Source organism: Rhineura floridana, chromosome 7 (genome assembly GCF_030035675.1).
Source record: "Rhineura floridana isolate rRhiFlo1 chromosome 7, rRhiFlo1.hap2, whole genome shotgun sequence".
In the NCBI taxonomy this organism is placed as follows: domain Eukaryota; kingdom Metazoa; phylum Chordata; class Lepidosauria; order Squamata; family Rhineuridae; genus Rhineura; species Rhineura floridana.
In genome coordinates this window covers 107,696,803-107,720,252 of record NC_084486.1, presented here as the reverse complement: position 1 = coordinate 107,720,252, position 23,450 = coordinate 107,696,803, and the positions used below count along the sequence as shown (strand labels likewise).

The window sequence follows — 23,450 nt, the reverse complement described above, 5'->3', positions numbered from 1 at the left end:
GGATATTGTGTTGCCATCCTTTTGCCCGAATCCAGTGCATCCATTGGAAAAAGCTCAGCACTTTTGGAGAGCCCTTGAGATTTACATCGACTGTATGAAGCAATTGAGTTCCACAAAAACCCTTTTGGTGTCTTACCATCCAAAGTCTCTAGGCAAGAAGGTATCTACTGCAACCTTGACCAGCTGGTTCAGGGCATGCATTCTGTTGGCCTATGAGTCCCTTGAACTACCGGCACTAGAAAATGTCACATTCTATGAGATCCACATCTACCAGCCTTTGTAGCCAACACTCTACTGTCAGACATTTTGCAGGGCTGCTACATAGTCCGCTCCTTCCACCTTCATTAAACATTATAAAATTGATCATTTTGCCTTTGCTGAAGCTTCTTACAGGAGGCAGGTATTACAGAAGGTTGTCCCACAGACTTAAGCAGCCACTTTAGGCCCACCTAACTGGGAGAGCTTTGATACATCCCCATGTGATGGACTAGCATCCAAGGAAAATGGACCATTGGTGTCACCTGAACATGATTTTATCGGGTGCTGGTCCATCACTGCTCTGTGTTAAGGTAACAAGGCTGTAAGTCTGTCCTTTTGTAACATAGTGATGAACATCAATGCCCTTTTATCATTGTTAGTTTTTTGTTATTGTGTAGTTAGTTGCTTTGTTTTATTAGCTGGGACCTATATTGCAGTGTAATGTCTATGTTTATTTTCCATGTTGCCTGCTTGGTGTTATTTTGTCTGTTCTTGTTTGTTTTGTCTTACATTATATGTTGTATGTTTTCGTGGAATGTATCATCCTGGGCTTGTTTACAAAATGAACTGGGGTCCAAGCAGCAACTGAACTACATCATGAAATGTGACACCTGTAGGACATTTTCTGTCCTCGGCCATGAGGTGGCAGCTAAGCCTATGTGATGGACCAGTATTCAATAAAATCACCTTTCAGGGTGAGACCAATGGTTCATTCCCACTGAGTAGTCATGTAATATATAAGCTTCCACTGTACATAATTCTATGAAGTGAAGAATGGGGTTAAAAGCCTCAATGAGTGAATATCCAGACACACAAGACAGGAAAAAAATTAACTTGTGAAACTCAATTTTAATTTTATTTTTGAAGTGTAAATGTCCAATTACAAATAAATAATTCACACACTATAACTCAGTTATGATAGACACATTTTTCAGGCAGTTCAGAATAACAACCAAGATTAATGAATTTACATTAAATAACCAATTACTGTAACAAACAACTGGTCATCCAGTTACATTTTCAGCTTGGTCTAATATGTGCACAACCTTTTAAAAAGCTCCCTCCTTCTGCCATTTCAGAAGTCAACAGATGCAAACCATTTTCTTACAGGCCCAGAACACCAAACACATTACATTTACTTAAAAGTAAACATTTAAGAAATTTATCAAAATTGGTGAAGTGGAAGTCTTAAAGCAGGAAGAAAAAAACCTTTAGCTTGTGAATTTTTGCAGTTATTTTCTAAGGATTTCTATTCTGTTGAATTAGCTGCATAAATTCTCAGGCTTTATAGAATGGAACACCTTGGTATTTCAACTCCGTATATTTTTCTCATCTTTACTAGAAAGTGAGAACTTGTAGGCTTCATTTTGAGTTTTAATTGCACACTGCTTTTAGCTTTAACTTCAGCAAAACATTTTCCTGCTAAAGACAGCTTCCCCTTGAGGTAAATAGATGTATTATCTGTAAACTGCATTGACAGCAGCAAAATCATGTAAAAGTGTTTCCTGACAATGGGTGCAATCACTGCTGCTTTATTCTTTTCTATGGAATTTACATGGGGCTACCTCACAGATCTTGGTGCAATGGATGACAGGCAGAAGCAGTATTTGGGCAATTTCTTTTACATCCACTTCCACAAGAAGCTTTGCTTCTCCTTGTTACAGGATACATGCAATATCTGGGGTCAAAATATATTTGTTTTTAAACCCTGACCTTTTTTTTAAAGTATAAACATAATACAGAATGTGGCACCCTTATGTTATATTTTCCCATAGTTACTATCTTAGATGACTCTGGCCCCCTTCACACATCCACAGTCATGTGGGAGTCACATTCTTGTGGTCAGAACCTGCGTGGTTTTAAATCCAGCTTCCAATGGGAAGTCAGGTGGGCAAGACCCATATGATCACTCACATCTGAATGCTCACTTTATTCACCAGATACCACAGTGACATAGAATCCTATGATGGAAAAATATATCCCCTTTGGCAACCGGTAGGCGTGAAAGAAGCCTTAATCACCTTTAATGCTGAAATCCATTTTTCATAGCTACTTCTTTTCATTGGAACAGGAAATGAATGATCCCAGAGGTGCCTTGGATTAAAGGGGCAAAGTAGCATGTAGCAGATGTATATAACAATCTCCTAATTATTTTGCAAAATGGGAGGGGGGGAAGCACCAGAGGGAGCTCTAATTTTGAGCAAAAAAACAGCAGGGGGAGGAATTGCTGAACACTGTCTCCTTCCAGCCACTTCTCAACTTAAAATGGCCCCACTCCTAAATTACTTTTCAAAATATCTTTTTGCAATGTGGCTGGAAAAGCAGTAATAGTGGAGAGGGGGTAAGCAGAAAACAACTGGAAGGGTGATGGTTAAGCAAGCCCTTTCCCTCTACCATTTTCTCAAGACTGCAGCCTTTTGCAACAATTAAGCCTTTTTTTAAAATTGGAAGATATTCTCACACATCTGCAGTATAATGTCTAGCAAACGACTATTAATCTTAAATTTACAAGATGCTGTCTTTTAATGACAAGACTTTTAAGGTTTTGTAGCTACAAAATTATGTTTCTAGGTCTAGTTGCTAAAAAAGGGCCTACTTGTGTTCTACTTCCAGTCCAACTCCAGAGCAGCCATGATGGCATACAGTCAGAGGGATGAGAGAATGCTCATAGTTCAACAGCCTAGAAGGTATTGCAACACAAATAATGAAAATAGAGCAAAAGACTGCAAAAAAAAAGCTCTCCTGCTTTTTAATTTTGGTGATCAAAGACTATTTATGGCCCATAGTCTTTTACTTTGGTTCTCTGCTTTAGTACCTGAATCTAAAAATTATGTAGAACTCATGCATGAAAACTATTCAGTGGAAATCATAAGATATTCCATGTAACCACACGGAAGGAGCCATTTGGTTCCTTCACTGTGAACAAGAATAGCTGTCATATACAACATTTCTCCAATGAAGAATGCACAGTGATGCTCAGAAAACTAATTTGTAAGAATTCTCAAAGGTATGTTAGTATCCATTCAAAAATCCAGCAGTATTAGTGACATGGATCGAACCCATGGAATTAGATAACTCTCATCTAACATTTCTAAAACATAGAGAGCAATATCCAATGTTAGCCATTCTCAGAGTAGACCTGTTGAAATCAATGGACTTAAGTAACCAGTCCATAGATTTCAATGAATCTACTCTGAATATGAATTGAACATCACCCAGAGGATTTAGTTTTGAATTGTATCACAAATGCTACTCCCCCAAATCATAAAGTATGCACACAAAATGTTTAACCCAATACAAAAACTAGATATATATGAATTCCATAAATTCAAGAAGCACAAAATATTTAAAACACCCATCTAATATATTATTACCCAAATGAGTTTTCACTGCCAAGGCAACTTAAATGCAATAATGTTTAATTATAACAAAAATAATTTTGAAAATAAAATAAAAAAACTTCAACTACTGTGTGATCTTGTACCTCAGTTTAGATCAGGCATCTCCACCCTGGTCCCACCAGATTTTGTTGAACTACAACTGCCATCATTCCTGAAGGTTGGACATGCTAATTGGGGCTGATGGAAGTTATCTAAATCCAGAACATATGGAGAATACCAGGTTGGTGAAAGCTGGTTTAGATAATTCCACCAGCCAATTTCATTCCATGGCTTAAAAAGAAGAAACCCAATGCAAAGCCCTAGCATACTGGTTGAGTTCCCAAGGAATACAGTAATATCTTTGTGAGCCAACTCATTTTAACCACAGTAACTTAACACTTTGCAATAGAAACCCACATATTAGGAGAAAGTATTACTCTATGTATATTTCTAGACATTTTTCTAATTAAGTTGCAACAGTAACTTTACCTCCCAAATTAAAGCTTTTTAAGAATCAGATGCCATGGATATTTTCAAGTAAAGGATGAGCACAATCCAGCCAAAGTTGAGCATTTTAAGTCCCATTGTTTTCAGTGGGAGAGAAGCAAGGAAGTTTACATTTTCCACTGAAATCAAATAAATGAGTTTAAAAGTACTTAATGCGGCTGGAAAGTGTGCAAAGTTTGAATCTCCAATGCCCTGCTACCAAGATACAGATCCAAGACCACTGTTTTTGTAACTTCATAGGAAAGAAAGTAAATCCTTTGAAATAAAAATCTCTTCCACACTTAACAATATTTACTGATATATGGGAGAGATCAATCACATCTGCTGGTGTGACACTGAGACTTCCCCTTCCTTCCCCCATCTGCTCCAAAGGGTTCCCCCAACCCAACAGTGCAGATTTAGGGGTCACAAAGGTAAAGAAGGAGAAGTCTCATTTGTAGGATGCTACAATTGGATATCACCCCATATCTTTTATATTCTCAAGCTGCCCATAGCAATATATTTGTAATATTATACTGGGGAAGGCGAGATAGGTAAACCGAATCTCAAAAGGTTTTCCAAATTTAGACCTTAAGTGGCACTTAAAACTTTCTCAACACATCATCATAATCTGGAATTCCATGAATCTCAGATGCCTACACAGAACTGAATTAGCAAGGCCTGTACCATCTCTTTAATGTCAGGAAAAAGCACTGCATGTCCATTCCATTGCCTGTGCTGTGCTTTCCCCAATTCTGCAGTCAGTCCATTTCTGCTTTTACAGTTAATCTGTGTGGGCATCACAGTAGGTAAACTGGAGCCAAACATTTCACAGTAGAATTCGTAATGAACTACACAATGGAACTCATTTTCAAACTTAAGATTATGGGCACAACAATGATGAAAACATCAAAAATGCAATTCAGGTTACTCTCTTAAATAGTTAACCTGGAAGAATGTTTTATAAAAAGCAGTGAGTTGTATGTTCAAGCAACTGTGCTCGAGAATAAGATTCCATCAACTTGGTAATTAAAGACAACATTTCCATCAGTACCCATGACACTGAGGCAGAGTATACAAATCATCATCAGCACATTGAAAATTGTTCTCAAAGGGCACAATCCACCATGTATTTATCTTGTGCAAAACCCCTCCAAAATGAGACATATGTAAGAATGCAAGTTAGATCTAGTTTGGCTGGGCTTGTTCAGGGAAAGGTCACAATGAATTGTGTTCTTAAAACATTTAGGCTTCAGCTAGGCCTGAACTGAACTGTAACTGTTGATTTACACAAACATGGAACAAAAGAGAAGCAGCCTGAATTGTAAAGCAGATAAAATAAACACAAATAAAAGTCCCACTTTAGTAAAGGAAATTGTCAATCAGAACGCAATTCATTTAAAACTGAGTTCTCACTAGTTTCAGCAATTCAATTTCATTATAAAACAGCCTCAATATATTTTGAAAAGTGAACTACCTCTGTTAGACAGATTATTATTCACAGGTGTAATCTGCTGTGTTAGAGCATACTGTGCATGACTAAAGCCTTATTACACCTTGTTTTACAGGAATGCCTGCTTATGTACAGCACTTTGCCATGACCATTTTTCCTTTTTTCAGATAAAAATAAAATATATATGTAGGAGGAAATTGTCAGGCACACACTTCAGCTGTTATTTTACAAGTCAGAATGTCAGACTATTTCTCTTGCAATTTTATACAAAACAATTGCACAGCAACAAATAATCTGGTGTTCTGGCCAACAATGATTTTCACCTATAAGTCATTTCATTGCACATAATTTCATATTGATACCTCTTTAATATTTAAATATTTATGTTAAAAAAGGCCCCCAAACTAATTATTTTGTATATAGCCAAGTTATCCCTCTATATATCCAAACTTCAAAAAGTTACAAATGGAACATTATACAGGTTTTATAAATCAGGTTTAAAAATTTGAGGCTTCAAAATCATGTTAGTCCAAAAGGACTTTTAGGAAAATCCACGCACTGACAAGGTAGCAGAAAAAACTGAGGGGGAAAAAGGAGACAAACACAAGTTTTCTGCCTTAACATTTTACTAATCCTGCCAGTTAAAGATGCTGATATTATCAGAAGAAACAGCGCAAGCTGTAAAGATGTTTTTTATGTTGGTCCCAAGTGATGAGACATGTGATTCAAGTATTTCCTATTTGATCTGAGCTCACCATACAAAAGTGGTGCAAAAAAAAAAAATTATTTTGCTTTTGTTCCATACATTCGATTAATATCTTCCTGGTAGTGTGCAGTAAGCTCTTTGCGTTTTAGTTTGAAGGCATCTGTCACCAAGCCCATCTCTGGGGTCCAAGGTTCAGGACTCAAACGAATTTTGATCGGGATTTCAAATTTCTCCAGATTAGCTGCAACAACAGAAAGTTAAAAATGACAATGATACATTATATCTCAAAAAAGGGTATCACAGAGCTGGTAAAGGTGCAGAAAAATGATCAGGGAACTGCAATGCCATCCTGTATGAGGAAAGGCAAAAACATTTGGGTATTTAGCTTAGAAGAATGGGAATTACACAGATTTTTTAAAATGTGCATGGTGTGGAGAAAGCAAATTCTCCCTCTTTGACAAAACTAAACTAGATGTCATCCAATGAAATAGACTTGCAATAAAATCCAAGACAGACAAAGGAAGCACTTCAGACAATGCATCATTAATTTATGGAATTCTCTAGCACAAGATGTGGTGATGGCCACTAGCTTAGATGTCTTGAAAGGAGATTAGCCAAATTTATGGAGGGTGAGTATATCAATGGGTAGTATGAATAGCTCTGAATGCCAGTTGCTGGGAAGCTTAATGTCCTGGTTGCTTCTGAGAACCATGTAGCTGGCTACTGTGGGAATCCAGATGCTGGAGCAGATGAACCTTTTGGCTGATCCAACAAGACTATTCTTATGTCCTTAGAATTTGTTTTAGCAATTCCCTAACCCCTAGTTGTAATGAAACAAATTAACATTTTAGGAAGATCCTACAATTTTTCTATCAGTTCTCTTTAATCCACAGTAATTCTTCATTTTTAGTATTTATTTTCATGTTGTAAATTCAGCATGTTTTATTTTATTTTTTTAAGGCAGCTGAACTTTGCTTACCTCTGCTAGCAGCTTCACCTAAAATCTTCTGTACTTCTTTCTCCATTTCAGGACTGTTACATATCTCTTCCAAGGTTCCTTTAAATCCTTTCTTTCGTGCTAGCTCTTTAAGTTCTTTATGGTTTGGCACAACAAATCCAATCACGTAAGACTGGAAACTAGAGAGAGAGAGAGAATGTGCATAATTTCATACTGATGTTTATATTTCCATCCCTTTTAATGCAATTTTAATGTTTTACTGTATTGTCCAAGTTATTAACTTGGTCTTTCTGAATGTTTGTGGTTTTAGCTCCTGAGGAAGGGGGTATATTCTCCGAAATGCGTAGAGCACCACAGTAAATCATTACATAGCACCAGAGCCTCTCTCTCTTTTTTTTGATCACCACTTGGTGTTTTTTCCATCTTTGTTCCTGTCTCTTTACTTTACATGCATCAGATTTTTTTCTAAGCTTTCTCCCAAGAATATAATGGAGTATACATTTCTTTGTTAAAGGGTTGCCACTGGAAAGTGCACCCCCACTCTCCAAAGGCCCTGCCTGACAAGGTCCTTCCATATGCAGTGAAGCCACCACAGAGGACTTGTTCAGAAATCATGCTAAAGCATAGTTTGACATTACAGGTATAAAAAGATCCCCAGCAAAAGAGCTTCTGGGAAACCAAAGGAGTACGAAATACTCCTTTTTTCAGGCAAGGAGCTAATGTTTCCATCTGGTTGCTGGATGGACTTGTTTATTTGTTTGTTAAATATTCTGGAGTTACTAAAAAAGGAAACTGAGGAACAGTAAAGATTTGCAACTTAAGAGTTAACTGCTCTTTCCACAGCACACATATGAATAAATCCACAAAACAAAACACTTCAATCAGGCAGCAATCTGACTTTGTCAGCCAAGAAGCTATTCCTTTTTCATTTGTTCAGGATCTTCCTCCTTCCTAGGAAATCAGGGAAAGGCAACAAGTGAACTAAGACTTCAGTTTCCCTTGCCTGATGGAACTCAAGTAGGAAGGAGAGCTTCAGGATTCTAGAATTGGCTTCCAGTATGAACATCTGTAACATGTAGACATACACTAAGCTTATATGAGTTCTGTGCAACCATTCAATGGTTGGTGTTGGGAGAACAGACCATCACCAACTCCCCTTCAAAAAGAGATAAATATGGACATTGTTGGACAGCAACTTGTAATTAGCTTTTAAAAACTTTAGTGTTGGTTCAATGCCTGGTGAAGAGCGAATCAGAAGGAATTTATTCTTCTGTCAAGTCTTGCTGAACCTATGCTAATTCAAAAGGGTATGTGACCACTTTTTAGCTAAAAGCATATACAAGTTTCTAAAATGCACAGGCTTCAATAGCACAAACACAAAGCTACACTGGCTGTCTTACCTGCTTGCATATATACAAATATTATCAACCAATGGAAGATTCTTCAAAGCTGCTTCAACTTTACCAAGAGAAACATATTCTCCCGCTTGAAGTTTTACAAGGTCTTTTTTACGATCTATAGAAAAATGGAATGAAAATGATTGTTATAATCATTAGAAGATCTGAACACATTAACACATAACCCTGCTCCTTCCTTTCGTATACCACCCCATAGCCGAAGCTCTCTGGGTGGTTTACAACAATTAAACAATTTTTATTAATTTAAAGAATGTATAATGTTCTTTTTGGGAACCAAGCCCCATGAAGCAGGTCATAAACATATAAAAATACAATCAAAGTCCAAATACAAAACAATATAAAACCATTTAAGATATGCATTTCATAACACTAAAAACCTAACAACTGGTACAAAAGTAAACTAAAATACACTAACAGTAAAAGATAACTAGACCCCTAGTTTACAGCCCCTCCTTATATCAAGCAGCAAAGGCCTTAGGGAAGAGTTAGGTCTTTAAGGCCCACTTAACAGGAATCAAATTCCAAAATCACTTCCTTTTTTGGGCAATCTGAGATTTAACAATCTAGACAGGACTACTTTGGCTAACTTCTAATAATTTGCTTAATCCTTCAACAAATCAATCACGTGCTAGGCTTTTTAAAAATTAAAAATTGGTTTAAGTTGCATTAAACCTTTTGTCAAGTGACTTTATGAGGCCCCACAAGTTCCCGTACAATTACAAATATTGATTTTATTTGTTCTCACTACCACAACATTCACAATCATTTATATAATTTATGAGACATACCTTACTCAATTGTTTTCAAACTTACTGGTTTCAGTTTTTAACATGTCTATCCAATGCATGTCTACTTGTCCCATTGAATTCAATTCAAAGTGCTGCCCACTTTGCACTTCTCACCTCACCCCCACTCTTCCCAGTACTTGATGAGGGAGAAACACCTACACCAGTGGTTCCCAACCAGAAGGCCAGGACCCCCAGGTAGGTGGCAAAGTCATCCCAGGGGGGGTTGCAAAGAGCCAAGAGAAGATTTATTCATTTTAAAAAATAATGGTTGGTCTACGCAACACAAACTTGCGAGCCCGAACTGCATGTGCATGTGGCCGCTTCTGCCTCCCCTTCCTTCTTTCCAGCCGACACAGTCAGCTTCTGCCACACAGAGGGGTGAGCAACATAGCACTCGAGTGAGTGCATCAAGAGACAGGGCCAGCTGGGCTTATTTAAGCTCAAGCTCCTCCCCCCCCACTTTTGTCAGTGAGGGAAGAACAATCGAGGTGATTGGCTCTGGTTGTAAAAAATTAACAAGATGGGAGTCCCAGAGGGTCCCCCCACAAATGCACACCCGGGCATTCATTAAAAATTCACTGTAAAGATAACCTATAGTACAATGTATACATGTCTACTCAGAAGTAAGTATCTTCATATTTAATGGGGCTTACTCCCAGGTAAATCAAATTACAGTAATCAGACCAGATTAAGTTTCTGTTGAAGCTTTAAAGCTGTACTACTTTTGGGGGGGAGGGGGGAACATGGGGCATTATAGTAGTTGTTATGTGCCTCCAAGTCGATTACGACTTCTGGCAACTCTATGAATCAGTGACCTCCAAGAGCATCTGTCGTGAACCACCCTGTTCAGATCTTGTAAGTTCAGGTCTGTGGCTTGCTTTATGGAAACAATCCATCTCTTGTTTGGCCTTCCTCTTTTTCTACTCCCTTCTGTTTTTCCCACCCTTTTCTAGTGAATCATGTCTTCTCATGATGTGTCCAAGTACGATAACCTCAGTTTCATCATTTTAGCTTCTAGTGACAGTTCTGGTTTAATTTGTTCTAACACCTAAGCATTTGTCTTTTTTGCAGTCCATGGTATGTGCAAAGCTCTCCTCCAACACCACATTTCAAATGAGTTGATTTTTCTCTTATCTGCTTTTTTTCACTGTCCAACTTTCACATCCATACAAAGAGATTGGGAATACCATAGTCTGAATGATCCTGACTTTGGTGTTCAGTGATACATCTTAGCATTTGAGGACCTTTTCTAGTTGTCTCATAGCTGCCCTCCCCAGTCCTAGCCTTCTTCTGATTTCTTCATTATTGTCTCCATTTTGGTTAATGACTGTGCCGAGGTATTGATAATCCTTGACAAGTTCAATGTCCTCACTATCAACTTTAAAGTTACATAAATCTTCTGTTGTCATTACTTTAGTTTTTTTGACGTTGAGCTGTAGTCCTGCAAAAGCAGGGCATTATAGTACATTCTGGTTAAAGGAAGTAAAATATTATATCTATAATACAAGGACCTAAGCTGCAATCCTAACCAGATCTACTCAGAAGTAAGTCCTATAGAATTCAATGGAGCAATAGCCATATGAGGTAGGTTAGGCTGAGAGTTAGTGGCTAACCCAAGGCAGTGAGCGAGCAAAAAAATGATGGGTAATGTAAGTTTTAAAAATATTAAATTGCACATGCTCAGTGTATTTTTGTTGCTATCAAAGCTTTGAGTGTGTTTCTATACAGTTGTACATGTTCATTTCAAATATATTTTTAAATATTTTAGAATATGTTGCCCACATTTTGTTGTTTTTACTCGAGTTGTTTGCATGGTTTAGGGTTGGCATCAGGGGAAAGTAGAGCTCTTGTACCTTTAATAACTGTGTGGCAGGCCAACATTAAACAGAAATTAAATTAAGCCTTTTCCAGTATGGAAATACAATTATGGGGAACACTTCACCTGTTGACATTCTGTCTGTTAGACATTTTTGTTATTATTGTTGTTGTTGTTGTTGTTATTGTCAGATGGAGTTTCCTGAGCCAAGTGCTGACGAGGAGGCATCATTGTATACAGGTGGAACAATTAAAACCAGAGTCCAAATGCCCTGGCATCAACCAGGCTCTGTTCACCACTCTCGGTGGTTTATTTTTATCTCATTCCTTTCATTTCCTTGAAAATTAGTTAAAAGTTGTTTATATTGCTGTAACCTGCCCTGGAACCTTCTGGTGAAGGGCAGGTAATAAATACCACCATCATATTGCTGCCCTGGGCTTCTGCTGGAAGGGTGGGATATAAATCAAATAATAATAATAATATTTGTTGTTGTGATGATTAAAAAGTGACAATATTTAAGGCTTCATTATGTATTTTTTCAATTAACACACTAAAATGACAACAATTAGCAAGTGGGGGTCGCAAAAATTTCTGAGGTTACAAAGGAGGTCCCGTACTCATAAAGGCTGCGAACCACTGCGTTACACCCTAATTTGGAAGAGCCCCGCTGAACTCAGTTGGGGCTCACTTCAGGACAAATATCCATAGAATTGCACTCTAAATACACAATATTGTGAGCAAAGTGAAATGAACAGTGAAGCAAATTAAGTAAGCAAATTTTAACTGAATTTGAAATATTGATCACGTTCATAGAAATCACAAAAGAACCATGTCCACTGGAGTGAAATGGTATTACTACAATAGACCAGTTCAGTTAACTATTACATGGTTAACTCACCAATAATTTTTAGACACCCATCTGACTGGAATTCCCCAATGTCTCCAGTGTAGAGCCATCTCTGTCCATTCTCATCTACCATGAAATCATTTCGGGACCGTTCTTCATTTTTGTAGTAGCCCAGAGTAATGTTTTGGCCTCCCATAACAATCTCACCTCTAGGATATGGTTTATCTGTGTTATAGTATCCACCTATAATATGAATTTGATTAATTGAGAATATTAATGTATACGTATTAAAAAAAATACAGAACAATCATATTCCAAAATATATTATGCCATTCTTCAAATGTGGAATAAACTTTAAAAATGTATATAATACTACTTACAGATGTTACAATGCCTGATCCACTGAGGATGTGCAGAGGCAGACTTCTGCACAGAGATCCTCACTGGATTGGGAACTATACACACAAAACACACACACACACAAAGAGAGCCATGAATAAGATAGATTATTCTGTCACCCAGACCTGATCATCTGTTTGGTGTGCTAGAAGATTGAATCGAGCATATAAAACCTCAGTCCTAAACAGCAGTAGTGGTCAGCAGAGCGTGGATGCTCACCTGACCTCCCATTGCCCTTGTCATTGCTGCTTACTGGGAGGTAGAGGAGGGGGGTGAGGTTCATATGCTGCAACGTGCCAACCTCACCCCTCCCAGTAAACAGCAGTAATGAAGGAAATGGGAGATCAGGTGAGTGCCGCTGCCGCTACCACACCACACCAACCACTACTGCTAAGCACTTGAAAGAAAATATCAAAGTGACCAAGAAAGAAAGTGTCTGCTTCTTCTGAATCTAAGTCATGCTTTCCTAATGCAGAGCTTAAGCAGCATTTCATTCCCTATTCAGATCAAATGATTTGACAGACACACAGAAAGGGGAGATTGTAACTGACCAGTTAAAAGGAATTTTAAAAAAGATCCCAGGCTATGGTCCAAAGGCACATGAGGCCAGCAGGGTCAGGTCTGGTCAGTGCCGGGATGGGAGACCGCCTGGGAACCATATGTAAGCCGCCTTGGGTTTCAATCATGAAAAGAAAGGCGGGGTAGAAATATAATAAATAAATAAATAATAAATAAAAGCGAGGGAATTACTTGGCCAGACAACAGGAAGCAGACATTTTATAGGAGGCTACAAAGGTATTGCAACAGTTCTTCAGAATATGCATCGACTTTACAGTGTTCAGCTTTGACAAGGGAAACCTTTTGTATTGTTAAAAGACTAGTAGGCAGAAATTCAACACATACAATCTTCCCCACCTCACTGCTGGGGTAGAATATATCCACTGGATTTCTGCTAATGCCATAGCCATTAGCACTCCTACCCAATCCCAATTTTTTATTAAACGGCTTTTTTAATCGTTAAGAGACAAGATACAATGCTTCTTCACAAAGCACTGCAACTGAAACGAGAGCCTGTACATGACACACTATGGCCAGATGACAGGCAAACGTTTAAAGGGCATAACTTCTTTTTCTCTATTTGCTGACTTCCTGTCATGAGGCATTTAAATAAAGGGACAGGAGCCCTAACAGCAGGTAGGTATAACCCTTGTCTAGCATTTCTACTACAAAGCACAGGAATTTGGGGGAGGAAAGCAGAGGGATAAGACTCATTATCATGAAAGGTGAGAGACTGAACCTCCCTTGGTGAGAGGTCCTTGGTATACACTGAGAAGGCAGAAGGGTTGGTATTTCATGCTCAGCTTACTCTGCTTGTTGACGTTCTCTGTAATGCATTGAGATCTTGGAGGAGGCATTTTTAAGTGCTGGGTAGGGGTCATTAGCACAGGGAGGAAAACGTAGTATCCCCTGGTGAGGAAATTTGCAGACTTCCACCATCAAAATGTGCATATTTAAGAGAAGATTCAAACCATAAACAAACTTGCAGAGGTGGTTTGGCTTTAGTTACTTTGAAACACAGAATCTAAACCAACCATAAAAGGCCGAGCATACTTAGCTCTTCAATGTGTCTGGGCATTTTCAACCCACAACTCTCATTCACATCATATTAATTAAAAGGGTATCCAATATGTGGATCTGACAGGTGCCTAAGTGGATCACCATTATCTTTGGGGGGGAAGCACTGTCCCCCACAATATACCACAAAATCTGCTGGGGACCATGGTACCCCAAGCAGCAGAGAGCAGTGCACAGATACAAGCCTTGAGCTCACCAGGTTTGGCAATTAGATTGAAGGAAAACAAGCAGCCTGCCTCTTGATCTTCACCCTGCAACATCAGGGATGGATAAGTGCGTGTGATGTCTTTGTGGCAGAGAAAATTGGCTTGGGAGGGCATGCGTTATGCGGCACATTACCCTCCCAAGCTAATTTTCTCTGCCACAAAGACATCACTGCCTCTGCGGCCATCACTAGGAGTTTCAGTGGGCTGATTCAAAATCTTGGAAATGGTCAGAGAAAAAGGATAATCAAATGCATTGCTACAACCCCAATCCAATTCAGTTGCCCCTGGCTGTTGTGAAAGCTTAAAAAAAAAGATGTTGGGAGAGGTGATAAGTGATTTCTGATGTTAGGGCTAGATTAACTCTCATAGGAAGCTTATGGAACATCACAGGGAGTTACTTTCAGTTGAACTACAAACAAACTAGCCTTCAGAAGCATGTTAAAAGGTTCACAGGATCACAGCCACAATAATTTATTTAATATTTTTAAATTTGTCTTCAAACAAAATAATAATAGTTACATACTGACTAAAGTTTCAATCCAAAAGAACTTCCTACCTTCTATCCAATTCATTAGTTTAATTTCACAGCAAACCAAGGGTGCTCCCACTCTGCCTGTTGTGTAGTCCCAAACTGAAAAGAAGACATCATAAAGAATTTAAGAGGTATAGTTTTAAAATAAAATGTCTTTGAATACCCCCATACAGTATTTATTTTTATTTTCTTTATTTTAATGGAATTTATATACTGCTCAATTATTAAAAATCTCTAAGCATAAAATATAACATAAAATAAAAAATAAACATAAAATATACATTAAAATTATCAATAAAAGTCAGACTTAAAAACAAGTTAACCTCAAAAATTACAAAATATAAATGTATTAACAGTTAAAAATATACATTATTAAATAAAACTGCATATTAAAATACAGAGAATGAGAAAGATTTTAGAGTGAAATCATGGGCACAGCAATCCAAATCATGGGAAGCTGATAGCGGAGGGGCTGGTGGAGGAGTCGGCGGAAAGCTCTACAGCATCCATTCCCCGTTTGGGAGCCACCAGCTCAGTTGAGCATTAGCTCCATCAGGATCTGTGCATGGGAGCTGGCAGGGAAGAGCCTACTCCAACACATAGGCCTACCGGGGAGTAAATGGTCCCTGTAGGCTGCCATGGAAATATTTTCACTGAGCCAGCTTACTAGCCATTGGAATTCCCGTGAGGATTGGGACCCGGGAGAGCACTTTGAGGGGGCTTTGGAGATCTCTTAAGTCCCCACCCTGAAGCTCCTCCCCCACCACACCCCATTTTAGGCACAACCACCAGGTTCCCCCAGCTTTCCATCTGACAGACCGGCTGTCCCCGGCAGCCCCCCAGTGGCACCAGCAGAGTCATGGTGGCTTCGCAGCTCAGCCAGGATGGGGGGCTTCTACTGGCAGAGCCTGGCTGTGCTGGGAGCTTGCCAACTCAGCTGGGGCCCACCAACTCCCCTCAGCTCGGTGCAAAATCATGTTGGATTGCACCTTATGATGTTAATACTCATATCTCTAAATCCTGATTGGCATTCCCCCCAAACACATCACAAACCTTCTGTTATCGTTCCAGCCCCAGAGGATTCTGTTAGTCCATAGCCCTGGCCCACAGGGCAACAAAAACAGATGTTCATGAATCTCTGAGTTGCCGCAGAAAGTGGAGCTCCTCCACACAACATGACCCGAATCTTTCCACCTAGCAGCATCCGGACTTTCCGGAAAATAAGTCTAAAAAGTTAAGTATGTTTTAATTGCTGAATGAATAAAATAAAAAGTCTATAAATCACCAGGCATTGTACATGCGGCCAAAGTTAAGCTCTTTAGCAGCCTTCCAAAATCTGGTGCCCTCCAGATGTTTTACAGTACAACTCAGCCCAGCCAGCATGTCCAGTAGTCAGCAATGATGGGAGTTGTAGTTCGAAACATCTGGAAGTCACCAGGATCAGGAAGGCTGGTCTATAGCCATCTTACACTTTGGCAAATTACTTCTCTGCAGAATATGCAACACAATTCTATGCTTATTTATTCTGAAGCAAGTCCCACTAATTTCAATGGGAATTACTTTCTAGTTATACGTGCATAAGATTATAGTCAAAGGCAGATAAGCAGAAAGGTAATACAGACAAGGCAATAGAGTAATGGTATCTGGCTTTGTCTTTTCAACATTCTATTATTATCTCTTCAATCTGAACGCCACGTTCCTACATAAATATGCCCAAAGCAGCTCACAACACTACAGCAATACACTACAAACTTCCAATTTGTTTCCAGGTCCAATTCAAAGTGCTAGTTTTGATCTTTAAATCAAGTATGAGGACCCTTTGGCCCTTCAGATGTTGCTGAATTGAAATTCTCATCAATCCCTAGCAAACATGGCCAATGCGCAGGGATCCCTATACCTAAAGGACCTTCTCTCTTCATATGAATCTGCCCAGACCCTGAGATTATCATCTGAGGCCCTACTTTGCATCCCACTTCCAGGGGAGATCTGGACAGTGGCAGTAAGAAGAAAACAGGCATTTTCTCATTTCAGCTCCCAATCTGTGGAACACTCTCCCCAGGGAGGCCCATCTGGCATCAACTTTATAATGGTTTTGCCGCTAGGCAAAGACATTTTTGTTTTTCCAGGCATTTGGGTAGCACCAATGATTAGATGTTTTAACTCTTTGTTTTTAACAAATTTACGTATTTTTATTGTGTTTTATTCTTGTTGTAAATCACGTGACTTTTTGTTGTGGGAAGCAATTTATACATTTGATAAACTTAAGCTAACGTAACGTGGCTGGCAATAGTTTTCAAAAACAGTGTTAGCAAATCTGAAATGAAGGTATCTATCTTCCATCCACATCACCAGATATATGTATTGCTGCCTAGCCCTAACCTTTAGTGGCCAGCAAAAGCTTCCTGTGTTTCCCTGAGAGAAACAGCCACATGGGCCAATCTTCAGCAGTCTATCTCCCTGAGTAAAATCTTCACCCCTTAAGGTAAAAACAATAATCTAATTTACTTACCTGTCACACAGTGGAGTAGTATAGCCTTTTGAAATCTGTTCCATCTTGTAATTATAAGCCAATATAAACAGATTATGTTGGAAATTGGACATTTCATTAACTCGATTCATGACATTTTTGTAGATTCGATCCATGATTTCCTAGTTACAGAAATGAATTGCACCCATCAGAGCAAGCTAACAATATGCAATACATTTAAATTTACTACACAGGTCTGTGAGAGTATTAGCAGTGTTTAAGGTTATATCAGATGTTAGGCTTTTAAAAGGCTCAAGATGGGTAAGAGCAGAATGTTTAAAAATAAAAAACAAGATTTTAGGTAAAAAGCAAAACCTCCACAACGCTAAATCCTACTGCCCTCGCCATTAAGCAAATACACTGGGATGAACACATACCTAGTTCTAATCCTGCTAGCTTTATGCCTTTAGAGTAAAGAGGGAGACAGGACAGGGAGCCACCATACTGCCTTGCCACTGCTTCCCTCAAACCTAATCGAAGTCTGGCAAAAACCATTATGCCTCTCCCATGACAAGCTGTACATATGGGCTCTCTATATTTGTCCTGCCTTAAAGGAATGGTAGTCCTAAACGCAGAAGCCAAAAAGAATGTGTGCAGGCAGCTCAGTATGGCAATAGCCAGTCCCAGCCTGTTGTCTCTTTCACACATCAGTTGTGCAACTGGCTCATACTACTTTGTTTAAAACAAGGCAGTACAAAGTTGTTCACATACTAGGCTTGGCTAGTAGTCTATTGTTTTAAGGCTAGAAAAGAGACAGATAAAGCATGCTGTAGGAAAAGAATACTCACTATTCAATCTAAATATTCAGGATATTAATATATATTTTAAAAAGACATTTATGCCAAAAACTATTTCCACATTCTAATTTGGATCATTAAGGGAGATTCTTTATTCCTTTAAGCTACATATATTTAAATTTCCTTTCCTTTTTGGCAAATTAGAATGTTACATACATCTGGCTTTGAACGATGCATCCCTCTTTACTACATTTATGATATGTTAATAAGATAGTATGAAGCATAATAGAATGATTGTTAATGTTTGATATTGTTTTATGTTAGTTTATTACTCAAATCAATATACTCATGCCACTTTTGTGGGAGCTGCAGTGGAGAGGCAAGCGGCCTTCTGTGAGCTTTGTTCCACTCATGGTTCTCAGCATCCAGTCCATAGTATATGTTACTATTTTTTAGGCAATGTATTAATAACATATGGTATAGTATGGTATTATTATTATTAATAATAATTAATATCTCATTCTTCCTCCCAAAGCGAGCCCATTGCTGCTTATTAAAACATGAATCAGTCACTGATCCGTGCGGATTTTTCAGAAAGGTTCTAGAAGCATAAACTATTTATTTATTTATTATCAGATTTATATCCCACCCTTCTTCCAGTAGGAGCCCAATTTAGTGAAGCAACAACAGAATTACCACAACACCAGACCCTACATATTATCCACATGCGTAATCTAAGAGTGCAATGAATCATTACATGGGAACCGCCCAGACGGCACAGTATAGAAATTAGGGGGGCAGTACAGAAATGCCTAAATTACAAATGACTCTCAAAACACCATCATCTTATAGAACCCTTAAAAAGGCAGACTTGATATACACAACTTACCGGCACAGCTGCCATTAGAGTTGGCTTCAGTGCAGAAACATCACCTTTACTTCCTTTCTTTATTTTAGAGGACTAAAAAGAGAAGTGAAGCAACATGAAACCTTAAGCTAGCCTTCATTGAAAATCCTCTTGTTTGCTCGGTGTAAAAGATGCACACAATGATAAAAATCATGTTTGACCATAGCACCTGGTCAGAAAACATCTACAACATAGACGATGTATTCAGTTTTTTGTCAGAAATACTGAAACGAAGACATGATTTTAAATGGGCAAATACTTAATTTCACCTTTAAATATATTTTAGACACATTTAAAAATGCATCATTAACTGCTATGATGTGATGGGAGTGAAGGAGGGAAAGAGACCTTACCTGATCGCTTAGCGTCTGAGGTGATGAGTAGCCAATACGGCATCCATGGGCCAAACAAACAAGTTCAGCGCTTAACTCCAAAACATGAGCAAGAGGCAAGTACCCAATGTAAGTATCTTTCTCTCTGAAAAAAAATATATTATGGTGTCAAGCTGTGTCGGCCCATCACTTAAGATGGCAGCATCATAATCCAAAAGTATCCTGACACGACAACTCTGTAATGCTGGCATAATGTAATATTTAATTGCAGTGGGCCACTGCAAAAACATAATGCTGACTCTCTATGATAACTGTGGAAGCCAGCCTTGGGACTGCCTCCCTCCCCACAACCTTTCTCCTCTCTGCAACAAATTAAACTTTCTCCCTATAAATATGGTTAAGCATTCTGTCAGTACCATTTACCGGAAGTAAGACTACCCAGAATTTTCCTTAAATCAGTCAGAACATTTTATCTCCAGTATTTTTTCTTTTTGTATCAATAGAGAATGCAGTATTGCAAAGGTGGGGAACCTCTGGCCTGTGAGCTGATATTAGGCCCACCAGGTCTCTACATTTGCCCCATGAAGCCATTTTGGCCAAGCCACAACCACCTGCCCTATTCCCAAGTCAAACTATATATGTCATCAGGTGTGGGGGGTGGTAAAGACATGGTTGACCCAAAAGGGGGTTTGCAGGTACTGCTGATCGTCGGGGCTTGAATGTTGCTGTGCCTTTTATTATTATTATTATTATTATTATTATTATTATTATTATTATTATTATTATTATTATTATTATTTAGTTGCATTTCTAAACCGCCCTATAGCTAGCAGCTCCCAGGGCGGTGTACAACATGATAAAACCACAATATTTAAAATACAGCAAGTGTGTATTGCGCAGACAATATAAACATTATAAACAAAGTGAAAGAAAACTAAAAAAAATACGATTAAAAGCTTAAATACTTTAAAATGCCTGGGTGAAGAGGTGGGTTTTTACCTGGCACCGAAAAGATGACAGAGAAGGCGCCAGGCGTATCTCATCTGGGAGGGCATTCCATAATTCGGGGGCCACCACCGAAAAGGCCCTAGATCTTGTTACTGTTCTCCGGGCCTCTGTATGTGTTGGGATCCGGAGAAGGGCCTTAGACGTCGAGCGGAGTGAACGGGTAGGAACATAGCGGGAGAGGCGTTCCATCAGATATTGCGGTCCAGTGCCGTTAAGGGCTTTATAGGTAAGGACCAACACTTTGAATCTGGCCCGGAAACATATTGGAAGCCAGTGCAGTTGGGCCAGAATAGGTGTTATGTGGTCGAATTTCTTCGTCCCAGTAAGAACTCTGGCCGCAGCATTCTGCACTAGCTGAAGTTTCCGAATCGTTTTCAAAGGTAACCCTACGTAGAGAGCATTACAGTAATCCAATCTAGAGGTTACCGGAGCGTGAATAACTGAGGCTAGGTTCTCCCTGTCCAGATAGGGTCGTAGTTGGGCTACCAGCTGAAGCTGGTAGAACGCATTTTGTGCCACCGAGGCTACCTGGGCCTCAAGTGACAGAAGCGGATCTAATAAGATCCCCAAACTACGGACCTGTTCCTTTAGGGGGAGTGTAACCCCATCTAGGACAGGTCTGACATCAACCATCTGAGCAGAGGGCCCCCCAACTAGCAGCATCTCAGTCTTGTCAGGATTGAGCTTCAGTTTGTTTGCTCTCATCCAGTCCATTATAGCGGCCAGGCAGCGGTTCAGTACAGCAACAGCCTCACCTGAAGAAGATGAAAAGGAGAAATAGAGCTGCGTATCATCAGCATATTGCTGGAAACGCACTCCATAACTCCTGATGACCTCACCCAGCGGCTTCATATAGATATTAAAAAGCATGGGGGACAGAACTGAGCCCTGCGGGACCCCATACTGGAGCACCCAGGGACTCGAGTAGTGTTCCCCAAGCATCACCTTCTGGAGACGATTCTCAAGATAGGAGCACAGCCACCGCCAAGCAGTGCCTCCAACTCCTAACTCCGCGAGTCGCCCCAGAAGGATACCATGGTCGATGGTATCAAAAGCCGCCGAGAGATCAAGGAGAACCAACAGAGTTACACTCCCTCTGTCTTTCTCCCGACAGAGGTCATCATACAGGGCGACCAAGGCTGTTTCTGTACCAAACCCCGGCCGAAAGCCGGATTGAAATGGATCCAGATAATCAGTTTCATCGAAGAGGGCCTGGAGTTGGCGAGCGACCACGCGCTCTAGAACCTTGCCCAGAAATGGAACATTTGCTACCGGCCTATAGTTGTTAAAGTTATCAGGGTCCAAGGAGGACTTTTTTAGGAGCGGTCGCACTACCACCTGTTTCAGGCAAGGTGGGACCACTCCCTCTCGTAACGAGGCATTAATTACCTCCTTGGCCCAGCCGGCCGTTCCATTTCTGCTAGCTTTTATTAGCCACAAGGGGCAAGGGTCCAGAGCGGAAGTAGTCGCCCGTATCTGTCCAAAGACCTTGTCCACATCCTCGAGCTGTACCAACTGAAACTCATCCAATAAAACAGAACAAGACTGTGTTCTGGACACCTCATTAGATTCAACTGTTACAATATTGGAGTCAAGGTCCCGACAGATGTTTATGATCTTGTCTTGGAAGTGCCTCGCAAACTCATTACAGCGGGCTATTGATGGTAATATTGTGTCCGGAGAACCAGAGTGTAAAAGCCTTTTCCCCAGATAGCCTGATTTCCAAACGTGCTTGGGCAAAAACAGGTCATCTGATGTCACTGCAACATCAGGTAACTGACAGGCAGACAGCCCCACCCACCCATCACACTTGGCCCACAGAGATAGGGGAAATAATGATCTAGCCCACCAGCCAAACTCAGTTCCCCACGTCTGCAGTATAATTTAAGGCCCAAATATCAATGGGTCGACTCCAAGTACAACCTATGAGACTGGTGGCCAAGGCAAATGAAACTAGGGGACAGCCTTTATTCTGAAGTTGTTTTGAGGTTTCAATGATCAAGTTCATTTGTGCAAAATACTACCATACTAGTGTTAAGTTTTTTTTTTAGTGATTAATAATTCCTGAAAATTGACTTGTAACATAAATTGTACTCTTGCCAGGCTTGCAACACAGCCATGGAAGTTCTCTTTTCTAAATATCCAATATTAAAGAAAATAAAATAGAACATTCTGACCACTCTGACCACAAACATTCAAACATTTTGTTGTTTTTATGTGCCTTCAAGTCGATTATGACTTATGGTGACCCCATGAATCAGAGACCTCCAAGAGCATCTGTCACGAACCACCCCGTTTAGATATTGTAAGTTCAGGTCTGCGGCTTCCTTTATGGAATCAATCCATCTCTTGTTTGGTCTTCCTCTTTTTCTACTCCCTTCTGTTTTTCCCAGCATTATTGTCTTTTCTAGTGAATCATGTCTTCTTCTCATGATGTGTCCAAAGTATGATAACGTCAGTTTCATCATTTTAGCTTCTAGTGACAGTTCTGGTCTCAAACATTTTAAGTTAGCATAAAGAAGTTTTCAGCAGCTTATTTTTTCAGTTGTATAACAAAAGTTTGGATATAATCAGCATTATATTTACCAAGTCCATTGTAAAAATCTCTGCACTAGTGTGTTTGGTGAAGAATTTTAGTGATTCTAGAACTGTCCAAGAAATAGAAGTGCTATTTAGGATTACATTTGTTACATACCCCAGATTAGGAATCCTTTCAGCCATCCCAGTTATACCAGAAATAAGATTACAATGCGAGATCATAACGCCTTTCGGAACACCTGTAGAACCACTTGTATACATAATTACAGCAATGTCTGAGGGCTGTGGTGTCAGCTTCTGTTTGTTGGCTGGTACTTAAAAGAGAAGCCGACATAAAAACAATGTAAGAGAAAGCAAAGTTCAAAGATTTTTCTATCTTTCAAGTTAAAAAATAGTGACAACTGAATTACTTTTGATGTTTACCCCCTCTGTAAATTTTTTTATACATTTTTATACAAAGAGAAAGAACTAATCCAAGAGCAGCCAATGAAGTAACTGCTAGATTTTTTGGAAAACCAA

General features: G+C 39.4%; 1 protein-coding gene across 3 annotated transcripts in view; it reads right to left on the bottom strand.

Moving 5' to 3' along the window:
- Positions 1 to 1,087: 1,087 nt before the first annotated feature.
- Positions 1,088 to 23,450, bottom strand: part of ACSL3 (acyl-CoA synthetase long chain family member 3) — a 75,791-nt gene continuing 53,428 nt past the window's right edge. For all 3 annotated transcript variants that reach the window (XM_061636789.1, XM_061636790.1, XM_061636787.1), the window contains 10 exons: positions 23,089 to 23,245; positions 19,407 to 19,530; positions 19,036 to 19,107; positions 17,392 to 17,531; positions 15,936 to 16,108; positions 14,907 to 14,981; positions 12,162 to 12,353; positions 8,642 to 8,756; positions 7,263 to 7,420; positions 1,088 to 6,524 (listed from right to left, as the gene is read on the bottom strand). In XM_061636789.1, the coding sequence (XP_061492773.1) occupies positions 6,361 to 6,524; positions 7,263 to 7,420; positions 8,642 to 8,756; positions 12,162 to 12,353; positions 14,907 to 14,981; positions 15,936 to 16,108; positions 17,392 to 17,531; positions 19,036 to 19,107; positions 19,407 to 19,530; positions 23,089 to 23,245 (1,370 nt within the window). In that variant the 3' untranslated portion in view covers positions 1,088 to 6,360. The remainder of the gene's footprint in view (positions 6,525 to 7,262; positions 7,421 to 8,641; positions 8,757 to 12,161; positions 12,354 to 14,906; positions 14,982 to 15,935; positions 16,109 to 17,391; positions 17,532 to 19,035; positions 19,108 to 19,406; positions 19,531 to 23,088; positions 23,246 to 23,450) is intronic.